The following is a 12,667-nucleotide window of genomic DNA, read 5'->3' as shown; positions in this document are numbered from 1 at the left end:
CCACGCTGATTTTTCCAATAGTCTCTTGTTGAACACAGAAATTCTTGGTATAATCAGATAAGATGGGTCTCTGGACCTGTGGTGGTGTGTGGTGCAGTGAGAAAGGTCTGCACACACTCAAGCCTGAAGTTTATCGGTGTCCTTAGACTCTCTCAAGGGTCAGATCACTGGCAGAACTCCCCAGTCAGTGCTGAAAATGCCCTTCCTTGGAGCTAGTGGCTTCCACAGTTTGTAATAAAATGAAGACTCTAATTTTGAAAGGTGATCATACCGTGTTTCATAGAGAAAAACATTTCTATTATTCTATAAAATTCTCTATCTGGAAATTATAACTACAGATGGAAGTTACTGCACCAAAGTTCACACACACACACACACACACACACACACACACACACACACACAGAGCGGGGTGGGGGGGGTTGGAGGGAGAGAGGGAGGAAGGGAGGGAGTGATCAGTGAATAACGATCTTACATCTTCTAACTGAAGTGGCCAAGTCACAGCGCATGCTGGGTTTCACAAAAATGGAATACTAGTATAAACACATTTTATTTCTTTTTTTGAGACAGGGTTTCATTGTGTAGGCCTGGCTGGCCCAAACTCTCTATGTTAGAAAACTCATCTGCCTGTCTCTGTGTCCTGGGAGTGCTGGGATTCTAGACACACACCACTACGTCAGCCTCACATTTTATTTCTTAAAACTAGAACGGCCGTATTCACATCATCTTTTAAGTTTGTATTAGCACACCACAGAAAATGTGGAAATGTGTGCATTCTTTGGGTATATACAACTATATGCTGTTATGCGTCTTTTACTTTTCCTAATAGTTTCTCTTTACACAATGACTAAATAAACTATATATATTTTATATAGGACTGTGAGTATTCCACTCCACATTTATTTAGTCATATTTTGATATTCAACTACAAGTTTCAATGTAAACGTTCAGATAGTGTTAGGGCCAATACAATAAATACAATTACTTCACAGTCTTTAAAAATAATAGCCACCGCTTCTGCCGGACCCCACCAGGAGATAGCCTATGGCTGTGAGGCCGCTGGAGTGTTGCTGTGGTTTGCCTTTTCTTCGGAGGCAGAATGCTTGAGAAACTGACCAGTAGCACCGATGTACAATCTTGATCGCATGGGCCACTTCTGCAAAGAGAGGATTTACGTAAGAATCTCAAAGTTAGTATCTGTAACATACAGTGTAGGTATATTTAAATCTTCCCCTCCCCAAGACAGGGTTGCTCTAATGTAGCCTTGGCTGTCCTGAAACTTGTTCTGTAGACCAGGCTGGCCTCAAACTCACAGAGATCCACCTGCCTCTGCCTCTTGAGTGCTGGGATTAAAGGTGTGCTCCACCACCGCCTGGCTAAATGTTTATATCTTAAAACACATCAATGTTAATGAGATGTTATTTAGCTGGTAAGGATTATAATTACAAGTTCTAGGGGACAAGATGAAGACTGTTTTACAATGCTAGTGACACAAGTGAAGGCTTTGATGATAACTGTAAAAATAATATATGTGTGTTTGATAAGAACCAAAACAAGTTAAGGACAAAATGTATGTTTAACATGGTATTTTATTTCATTTCATTTTATTTATTTATTTTGTTTTCAAGACAGAGTTTCTCTGTGTAGCCTTGGCTGCACTGGACTCAATTTGTAGACCAGGCTGGCCTCTAACTCAAAGAGATCACCTGCCTCTGCCTCCTGAGTGCTGGGATTACAGGCGTGCACCACCGCGTTCATCTTTACCATGATATTGAATTCCAAGCTAAGCCTAAAATAAAATAAAATTTAAAACATCAGTTCTTAAGAAGTGGTGCTCAGCTGTATACAAAGTAGATTGTGGGTAAAAGTGGTATTATATGGAAAAGATCCGGCAGCCCCTGAACAGCAACGGCAGGCACCTTCACAAAGCTGCCCACATTTCTCAGTCTGGGCTTTCTGTCATGAGTGGGGCAACTACAGATAATGACAACATACTTTGTTTTCTAATATTTATGAAGAAATGATTTTGAACATTTATAGTACAAATGGCGAATGTCTTCAGGGAACACTCTGATTTGAGCATCATCTAACACACACACACATACATACACACACACACACAGCAGTGTATCTCATGCACAGGCAAATTTTCATATGCCAAATGAAAACTGAAGAAATAATAAAGATAAAAATGTTTGTTAGTAAGTGGGTATGTGATATTATCTGGAAAGTCACTTTTCTGTGGCAGCCAACATAAGTCTTACCTTAAAGTCTCCAGGTGTGATCAGTGAATACAGCCCCAAACCCTTCCTCTACTACAGTATATTTATTCTATTTTAAATCATGTGCGTTATAAATTCTTAGGTTTGCATACAAAGTAATACACTTCATTATGGCACCTTCATGTACTTGTATGTGTCATTATACTTTGTTCTCTAGTCTAAGGCATATTTAAAATCATGTAGTTTTGTTTAAACTTATTAAAAGAAATAGCAGTTAGCCAGAACTGAGCCCAAATTGAAGATCTTTAAAAGTGCTCTCTTATTCTAATTAACAAGATCTCACAGTTTTTTAAATTCTTGCTTATCATTGTTATGGATGATAATTTTTATGGGCTTTGGCAATTAAGAGACTCATCTGTGCCTTTCTCCTGAAGAGCCCTTTGGGGGTCTAGAACTCACTAATCTGCTAATTTCCAAGTGGATAAAAATGTGTTTAGCCCATGCTGCAGAAGTTCAGTTCTTAAACCTCCTTTCCACTTTAGTGCACAGAACCCAGGGCCTTGCAAACTGCAACCGTGAGCACGATCCCTGGCCATACCTCCCTCTGCCATCTGTGATACTATAAAGTCTCCAATCATTCTAACATGCTCATAATATTGGTAAAAAAGGACAGATAATTCAAAGTGACAGAACTGGAATAGTTGTTAAAACATCATTAGTAGGCACGCATGGTGGCACACGCCTATAATCCCAGTACTTTGGAGGCAGAGGCAGGAGGACCGCTGTGAGTTCCAGGACAGCCTGGTCTACAAAGTGAGTTCAGGACAGCAAAGGCTACACAGAGAAACCCTGTCTCAAAAAAACATAAAACAAAAAACAAAAAACAAAAAAAAAAAGAAGTGAACAAAATCCATCGTTAGTAATTTGTGTAGCCCTTAGTAACTGTGTTGTATTACAGGAATAGTAACTTTAGAACACTTACCAAGGGCTATCTTGGTAGTTTATAATGAGGCTTTACTTACTCCAAAGAAAAAAAAGATCAGAACATTTTTATTACCTTTGTATTAAAGATATTTAAACATTTTGACAGTGTCCATAAAATGTAGGCAGGCAATTTCAACAAAGTATGTAAAGCTCCACAGCTTGTGCTTAGACCGTTTTTCTTAATAAATATAAGATTCTTCCTTACAGTACTATACAGTTTGTATTTTTAGCTCTATATTGTATTTATTTAGAGCAGGAATCAAGTCTTACAATTGTATTCTCTGTCTCCTAAAGCTGAGATTTCTACATAGTATTAAATCAAATGTTTAATTTTAAAACAGTCACTTGTTAGCTATCATCAATTTCATCTTTTATGAGATAATCATTGGCATTCTATAATTATCTCTGGGCTTAGAAATTTAGATATTATGGACACTGCCTTTTAAAATCAGACAGCAAATTAGATTAATTTTTTTCTTAAAACAATGAAAAATGATTTAGAAAAGACTATAAAAACATTTGGCATGTGAGTCAAGTTTGGCTCTAGCTTGCCATGTCTCTTTGTAACACAATGTCTCTAATATTCCCATTCAGGAAAGCCTCGTGACACTGAGGTGAAAGAGTTGACTTTGGTCTAAATTTTATCAGGTACGAGGGAGGAATTTAATGTCTGCTTTTGGTACTGAAATCGTAATGTTCAAATGAACTTTCTTGGAATATATGGAAAATATCAAGTCAAAGAAAGCTATTAGTGAAATATTTGGATAGCATTAATGTAATGCTCACGATAAAAATTATTAATTATGAGTGTTTTCAGCTATTATGTTATAAAATTCAGAGATAGAATGGGCTCTATCATTACTACAAATACTATTTCATGTTTTCACATTTAACATTTGAATTGCTTTAAGTTTATCCCCATGCTATAGTATTTTCAAAGTATGTTTTGTTAAAATGCACTTTATAATTTTAAGTACAAATACTAGAGAATGTGTTTTATTACATTTCAACAAAATGTACTTTCTCATTTTTGTTATGAAATCTTCAACATTTAAATACTTAAGATTGAATTCTAATCATGTATATTTGTGTTCAAATATTTCAGAACAGTGGGACAAAAATGTGAGCATTTTTAAATTTAGCAAATACAGAGTTTCTTCATTTTGAAGAGGAAAGTTAGATCAATGGAAAGTTTCAAAAGAAATCTAAAAGAAGAGGATGCAGACCCTTGCACCACAGGTGAAAACTCAAGTCCACAGCACACTGCTGAACGCATTACATATATGTAAAGAAATCATGCAAAGTGGTTTCTCTTGGCTAATCTGAATACAGACGAATTCACTCAACATACATGCCAATCTAATATGACAGTTATAGGAAACATTCTGGGAGTTGTCTAACATTCTCAGTTGCAGTGTAGTGCACAATATTTAACCGTGATTGAAACTTTACTCTATAGTCTCATTTGTTCTTACTGATTTTGGCATTTTCCCCCCCAATTACTTTAGGGGCAAAGAATTAGTTCCACAATTCCGTTTAATTCACGAAGCCTTTGGAACTGCCCAAGAAAAAGTCAAGTTAAGACCCTTGACTCTTGAAGGCATAAATGAAATTTAGTTGGTACCAGTCATCATAAGGTACAACAGCCTCTCCGTTTTTCATTGTCAAAGAGTGAAACTTTAAGGAGCTTCAAGCCCAGCTAGGATTAACCGCCCCAGACTCCCGATTGCAAACTGTTAACCCGAAGCCTCTTGTAGTGGGGACTTTGTCATCATCGCCCGCGGGCCCAGGTGACTTTCTAGTGGAGTTTCCTCCTGTTCCGGAGGAGTGCCAGCTTCGTGGCATATGCTCAGACCGAGACAGGATGGTTCCAGGGGTCCCAGCCGGGCAGCGTTGCCTACCTTAACTGGGTGCAGGTAGCCATCACCTCGCAAGGCACCCAGACTGGGGTCTCCTGGCGCCTCGGTGTCGTCCTGCAGGCTACGGGTGAGGTGGGCGATGTAGGTGGTGGCCAGCAGCAGCACGTCCAGCTTGGACAGCTTGGTGTCGGGAGGCACCGACGGCAGCGTGCGCTGCAGCTCCAGGAAGGCGTGCCGCAGGGTCTGCACGCGGCTGCGCTCCCGCGCTGCGTTCGCCGCGGCAGGACGGCCACCCCCGGAGCGCGCCGCGACCCCGCCGGAGACTGTCGGCCCGGGCCCGGTCCGTCCCGGGCTCAGATCCCGGGCAGCGGCGGCTGTGGCCGGCGGGGCAGGCTCGGCGCTGCGTGAACTGCTGGCAGGACGGCCGCGCTCCATGGCGGCTCCGGTTCCGCGGCTTGCACTGCAAAGAAGCGGGGTGGCCCTGAGACCCGGCACCGCAGGGCTCGCCCTCGAGTCCCCAGATGCTGGGCTGCTCCCGAAGGCGCACGGGGCTCAGCCTCCCGTCCCCGCGGAGACGTCCCTCCCGCCACGGAAACCGGCGCTGCGGGACCCCGGCCTCACCTGGGACTTACCTCACCTCACGTCTCCCCCGCAGAGCCCGTGCGGGGCTCGGCTGAGCGGGGCTGGGTAACCAGGGGCGTCGAGCAGGTCACTCCATCCCCGCTGCCAACCTTTTATGCGGGCGCCCGAAGCCAGCGAGTGGGAGGCCCGCAAAGCCACGTCGGGCCGAGACAGGCGCCCACCCGAGCCCCGAGGCTACCGGTAACTGCGTGGCGGAGCCGCCCCCACGGCGGACAGACTCATCTATCAAACCGCTCGGGGGCGGGGCGGACGCCTGGCCCCGCCCCCTCTCACCGGGATGCTTAGAGTGGGGAAGTTGAGTTCGCCTTAGCGCCCCAGAGCTGAGGCGGAGCCCCTCGGTTCAGACTGGTGCGCCTTTTAACCCGAGGAGCGGAGCCGTCGAGTGTGCGTCCCCGCCCGCCTTTTATTCCACAAGGTAAAGATTCTTGCGGAAGAAGCCCTTCCCCAGCACACGATGGCCTAGAGACCCGCCATCGCCCCCTTCCCTCCGGCCTTTGCACCCGCGCGCCCACAGGCTCAGGCTGGCCCGGGCGTCTGGGGGACCCAGCGCTGCAGCCCGCGCCCGCCTTTGCGGGGAAGCGGTCCTCGCTGCAGCCCAGCCAGACACTCTCCTCTCTGAGGGCTCTTGAGTATCGGATACAGACTGTCACAGTGGACGACACTTGCTCGGTTATAGATCCTAACTTTCCACGGCGGGTTACCAAGCAGTAGATTGCAAAGCGGCCAAGAATGTGGAAACTTAGTGAATCGGGTGACTTCTGGAATGTAATGGGCTTTGCGTTTTAGAAAGCACACCCAGATTGCCCTGATTCGAATAAGAAACCACATCTTATTTCCTTGTAAATTTTATTTAACAGCTAATGAAGTAAACAGATCCCGGAATTCACACACGTAAAAGCCCAGTCTCAGATTCTATAAGGAAACAAATCAAACAAGAACTTACACACCGAGATAACCGAAGTCTACAAACCCTCAGAACACGCTGTTGCCTAGTTCTATGAGGAAATCAAATCACGTGAGGCTGAATTTACTCCTTTTCTTCATACAAATGTTCTTTTACTTTGAGTTTCGGAGAAGATGAGGTTCGTGGATATCATTTTTTGTTAGCAAGCTTTCAGATTCCTCCAAGGACAGATTCCTGTTATTTACAAACAAAACAAACAAAAACAACACACCGGCATTTAATTAAGGTGATATGTAAAAAAGATGACAAAGAACCTGGGACACATTAACCCTGGAAAAGGCTCAAGGCTAGTCAGGCTTTCCTGCTTTGGGAGATGTGCGGACATAAGGAGGTTAGGTGGGCTGTGGCAGTGCAGAGGTGCCAGGAGCGCCCTAAGTTTTTGCCTGTGCGTGCCCTGGACAGCAGTGGCTGGCACACGCATGGGAACACAAGAAAAGACTGATGTTCACGGAGCAGACCACAGAGACTCTCCTTTTTTCCCTATCTTTGCTATTTTAGGCAGACTGATTCAAAGTCCAAATTCCTGAAAGAGACTAGTATTTTCAGTCATTTTAAATATAGGTAATCCTAAAACTCCATTATTATATAACTAATGAGTAAACTAAAGTGTCATACGGCACTTTTCATGTGCTGATTACTTTATGGCTATTTTCTCATTTCCCCTTTACAAAAACTGAGGATTTTACATGTTACAGTCAGGAGGATAGGGTTCCCAGGGATTGGGCAATTTTGAATACCTAGTAAACGGCTAAGGTGGGGGTCAAACCGAGTATAATGTCTCTAACGTTTATTCGCCATAGTATTGAGTATTTTGCACAGTTTTGTTTGTTTGTTTATTTATTTATTAAAATTAATACTCTGGACTGATTGACAGCTTATTAGCAGACTAAATATATGTTCATAGTGTATTTTTCTTTGAAATTCTTACTTGCCTAGTTTTCAAAAAGTATGACTTTAGAATGCAGTAGATATTATTGAGTGTGGTGTAAATCTCAGAATTATTCTTAAGTCAAGTTGTAATGTTAATATTGTCTTTAAAATAAAAGCTAAAAAGCAAATATCACATAGCAGAAAATAAAATGTTTGAACAGTTTATACTATATATATATATTATATATATTGAACAATAAATTGGTTTCAACTATTTCACTTACTGTTTAAATTAAGGAAAAACTTTTAGCCTGATGTGGTAGCACACACCTTTAATTTCATCACTCAAGTGGCAGAGGCAGCCAGATTTCTGTGAGTTCAAGGCCAGCCTGGTCTACATATCAAGGTCCAGGACAGCCAGGGTTACATAGAGAGACCCTGTCTCAAAAATAAATGAATTAACTTTTATAGTTAAATTTATTCTTTTGAGTGCATAGTTCATCAAGTTTGGGAAAATGTATCCCAAAAAATGTATCCCAAAAAAGTTTGGGAAAATGTATCCATGAGATCCATCCCATCTCCACTCACCAGTGCTGTAGCACTGGGGTTCCAGCCTGGGCTGCTGCATTGGGCTTTATGCGGGTGCTGGAGATCTGAACATGGGTCCTCTTGCTGGTGTGACACACACTTTACTGACTGAGCCATCTCTGCACTTGCTCTAATGTGTTCTTGATGGGGTCAATATTTACTTAAATCAAATGATTTTACAGCTGAGAGCCCTTGCTTGCCAGCTGCTCTGATTTCTCATGTCTATGTATAACCTGCCCACACACTGCTTGGACCTGAGTGGCTGCAGGTGCCTTTAGCTGCACAGGAACGTACTTGTCCATCTTAAGTCACTTCCTCACCTGCTTGCTTTCTGTACTTTCCTGGAGTGGGGAAGATTCTTAGTGGAGTTGTTGAGAGCTTGGCTATTGGAGTTAAAATATTCTTTTTTTTTTTTTTTTTATTTTGGAGACAGGTTTCTCTCTGTAGACCAGGCTGGCCTTAAACTCACAGAGATCTGCCAGCCTCGGCCTCCTGAGTACTAGGATTAAAGGCATGCACCACTATGCCCAGCCAGAATATTCTTTTATTAAAGAGTTCTAGCATTTAAAAATTGTTTGATGCCGGCCGTGGTGGTACATGCCTTTAATCCCAGCACTCAGGAGGCAGAGGCAGGTGGATCACTATGAGTTCGAGGCCAGCCTGATCTACAAAGTGAGTCTGGAACAACCAAGGCTACACAGAGAAACCCTGTCTCGAAACAAACAAACAAACAAAAATTGTTTGAGTAATAAAGACTTGTGTTAAATTGGGCTTATGTAATTCTTGTTTATAGAGTAAGGGATTGACAGCATTGAAGCCAGAACTCCCAAACACTAGCTTAGCCTGTTAGAATGGAAATGTTACGTTGCTGTCCGCTGTTGCTCTTGGGGTGCATACTACTCTCAAGAGCATTCTTTGAGAACTGCAAGTCAAAATGTTAGCATTCTATCTGCATTACTGATATGTAAGATGTTTATTTTGCACAGGAAATTAAATATACTGGAAGAAAGATTACAAAGCAAAACTAAAGGCATTTTGACTTTGCAAGCAAGTTTATGAAAAAGCATTCTAAGAGTTTTATGACTAAATACATTAACACAGTTCTGAAAATTCTTTTTGAAGCACACAGATCTGTTATTTCAACTGTTTGAACATAACCCTACCAGCTGTGAAAGCCAGTTATTTTAACTATTGGAATCTACTTTTTAAAAAAAGATTTATTAGCCAGGCATGATGGCTCACATCTTTAATCCCATCACTCAAGGGAGGCAGAGGCAGACAGATCTTTGTGAGGCCAGCCTGGTCTACAAAAGTGAATCCAGGACAGCCAAGGCTCACAGAGAAAAGAGAAACCCTGTCTCAAAAACAAAAACAAAAAATCAACAAAAAGATTTATGTATGGATGGATATAGGTGCTGTATCTGCATGTACATTTGTACACTAGAGGAGAGTAGCAGATCCTGTGGGGCTACAGTTAGAGACAGTTGTGAGCTGCCATATGGGTGCTAGGACTTGAACTCAGGACCTCTGGAAGAACAGCTAGTATTCTTACCTGTTGAGCCATCTCTCCAGCCCAAGAGTCCGGTTTTTTTTTGTTTGTTTGTTTGTTTTTGTTTGTTTGTTTTTTCGAGACAGGGTCTCTCTGTGTTAGCCTTGGCTGTCTTGGACTCGCTTTGTAGACCAGGCTGGCCTCGAACTCACAGCGATCCGCCTGCCTCTGCCTCCTGAGTGCTGGGATTAAAGGTGTGCGCCACCACGCCCGGCTCCAAGAATCCGTTTTTAATTCAAACAAATTCTTCCCACAGTTTAGCAAATACCCCAAATAAGTATTTCATAAATAGCTAACCAACACAGTGGAAACTCCTATGAATTGAGAGTCCCTGGGATTCATATTCCTTGAAGATATCGGAAACCGAGTAAGGTGTTTAAATTAGCAAAGTATGTGGGTCTATGGTTATTAGTGTTGCCTGCACTTGAGAGACAGTTAAGTAACCATTTGCCTTCTTCGTGGTATAGTGCTTAATAGTATTCTCGGTGGGTCTTATGAGCAATATACAGGGATGCAATGTCGATTTTTTAAACCAAAGTCCAAGTAGCCCCTAGCATATTTGAAGAGAGGAAACATCTGTCAGAAGTGCTTACTGTGACAAATACAGAGGGAAGCGACAGCGTGTACCGCTTTTGCTCACTTAATACCATGCATTATTTTTAATTGAACAGCGAAGGCATTTGTTCAAGATCAGTCTTTAAGAAAAAAATAGTTTAGACCTACTCTTTAATTAACGTGTACTTTGATAGTATCGAGTTCAGTCTGAGGGTCACAAACAACGCCAACAGGTCTGACTTTTTCCTCCCTGCAGGGAGAGCAGGCTTGTGTAAATATACACGCGTAGACGGCATGCATTTGTAAGAGACAGGGAAAACATTCCTGTCTTCAGACAGATGTTGCTTCGCGGTGCTCCACTCTGCAGACAGGCCCCACTCCCGGGGTGTGGAGGCCTCGAGGAGTGTGCAGCACACTGTTGTTTTTGGAGCGTGTCCTGTTGTCTGCCTCTCGGCAGGCTCCTCACCTTGAATGTTAAATAGAGCTTGTCAAAATGTATTGTGGGTGCTACCTCATCCTCACCTTTCAAAGGATTAAGGGAAAGAGCTGCTTTGATAGATTCTCTTAGGAACTGAAAATCTGATCTTTGTGTTTGTGTTCAGCTAGGTTTGCTTTGTGTGTGTGAGAGAGAAAGTACGTGCACACGCATTGGATGTTGAACACACGATGCTAGGCAAATATGCTCTACCATTGATCCAACACTCCAGGCCAAATTATTGTTTTCTGCGGGGATGTTTAAAAAATTTTTTTTTGCTTTCTTTCTTTGGAAAAAAAATTACTTTTACTTTATGTGTATTGCTGGTTTGCCTGCATGTATGTCTGCGCGAGGGTGCCAGATCCCTTGGAACTAGAGTCACAGACAGTTCTGAGCTGCCATGTGAGTTCTTGCTGTTGATCCTGGGTCCTTTGGAAGGAGACAGTGTTTTTAACTGCTGAGCCACCTCTCCAACTCCTCCCAGCCAAATTATTAATACTTTTTAAAAAAAATCTTCCAGCTGTAATCTCGCTATCCTTAAGGGTTTGGGTTTTGTTTTGTTTGGACATTAACTTGCTAAAGGTTGCATGGCCGCACTCATAGATCAAAGTGCTGAGCCATACATTAGCCTTCTGCCTTGTACGTGTGGTACAGCTCAATTCAAAATGGACATTGCATGCATGAACTGTGACACAGAAACAAAAATGGACACTAGTTCATGTGAGCAAATAAGATTCCCTCCCCAAGTTATTAAACTGCTAGCATCAGGCACACCCTAAAAAAAGTTTTCAAGCACTTGAAGTTCTATAATATATTTGGTCTTTTTAAAATTTTTTTGTTAAAGAATGACATAACTAATATTACCACCTAATCAAACTTAAATCTTCTAAGTCACCCAAACCATATTTGGCATGATTTCAGAGAAAAAGCTATCTGAGGAAATAATAAACATGTAAAAGAAAAATTTGCATAACATTTCTTCCCACAAGATAAACTGACAATTCAGAATTGAACATACTCAATTTCACACAATGATAGGAGCTTCTCACAAAAGCCCTCTGTTCTGCTTGCCTTGTTTAGGGAAGTTTGTCTTTGCGGCAGAGTTGCAGTTTTTACTTTAAAAAATGCCTTTAACTCTGAGGCTCTGGTTGGGATATTGAGAGCAGAGCACCCACTCACTGTTTCATTAGTACACTCCTAATGGTCTGGACTTTGCACACGGATAGAGAGCATGTGCTGTGTGCCACAGCTTACTGTGGATCCAGTTAGGACGTGGTGATGTATAAAGCTCACCAACTTTGCTTCCTGAAGGCTGCTGGGGGGGGGAGGGGGGAGATTAAACAAAAGGGAAACTGGACATACATGGGGAAACAGTTGAAATAGAACGTATAGAATGTGTTAACACTGCTCTGAGCATCACCAACATCATACAGCAATTGTGGCAGATCTGTAAAATACTTGAAATTAGGATTGTTTGAATTTTTTTTTTTTTTAAGATGGGATCTTTTTTAGCTCAGGCTGGACTTGAACTTGCTGTTTAGCTGATGATATCTGTGAACACCTAATCATGCCCCTTCAACCTCCAGAGTTCTGGGATTGTAGCTGGCCTTATCACAGCTCTCTTCTTGGTTGATTTTTGTTGTTTATTTGTTTCCTTTTTGAAACAGGGTTTTTCTGTGTAGCCCTGACTGCCCTGGACTCACTTTGTAGACAAGGCTGGCCTGGTCCACCTGCCTCTGCCACCCAAGTGCTGGGATCAAAGGTATGCGACACCACAGGGCTTGTTTGAATTTTTATCTTGTTTTGTTTAATGTATGAGAAACATGTAGTTTAGAATAAATGAGGTTATTTCCTGGAATCATTGTCACCTTTTTTGTTGTTGTTGTTGTTTGGTTTTTCGAGACAGGGTTTCTCTGTGTGTAGCCCTGGCTGTCCTGGACTCACTTTGTAGACCAGGTT

At 42.3% G+C, this 12,667-nt stretch overlaps 2 protein-coding genes across 4 annotated transcripts in view; both read right to left on the bottom strand.

Moving 5' to 3' along the window:
- Positions 1-880: 880 nt before the first annotated feature.
- TCF24 (transcription factor 24) lies at positions 881-6,207 on the bottom strand. 3 transcript variants are annotated; one of them, XM_084773142.1, is made up of 3 exons: positions 5,703-6,207; positions 5,108-5,525; positions 881-1,156 (listed from the first exon to the last, which is right to left on the bottom strand). In XM_084773142.1, the coding sequence occupies exons 2-3, from the start codon at positions 5,498-5,500 to the stop codon at positions 1,043-1,045; spliced, it is 507 nt and encodes a 168-aa protein (XP_084629268.1). In that variant the 5' UTR covers positions 5,501-5,525; positions 5,703-6,207; the 3' UTR covers positions 881-1,042. The 3 variants fall into 3 exon arrangements, with proteins under 3 accessions (XP_084629268.1, XP_084629267.1, XP_084629269.1); XM_084773141.1 differs by having other exon boundaries at positions 5,698-6,188; XM_084773143.1 differs by having other exon boundaries at positions 5,687-5,804.
- Positions 6,208-6,534: 327 nt separating this feature from the next.
- Positions 6,535-12,667, bottom strand: part of PPP1R42 (protein phosphatase 1 regulatory subunit 42) — a 38,254-nt gene continuing 32,121 nt past the window's right edge. Inside the window, 2 exon segments of the mRNA XM_084773109.1 lie at positions 6,535-6,798; positions 6,800-6,845. Of these exon segments, the coding sequence (XP_084629235.1) occupies positions 6,748-6,798; positions 6,800-6,845 (97 nt within the window). The 3' untranslated portion in view covers positions 6,535-6,747.

Source organism: Acomys minous (genome assembly GCF_964271855.1).
Source record: "Acomys minous genome assembly, chromosome: 1".
In the NCBI taxonomy this organism is placed as follows: Eukaryota; Metazoa; Chordata; class Mammalia; order Rodentia; family Muridae; genus Acomys; species Acomys minous.
Note: the sequence above shows the minus strand (reverse complement) of the source record. Positions and strands in the feature narration are given on the sequence as shown.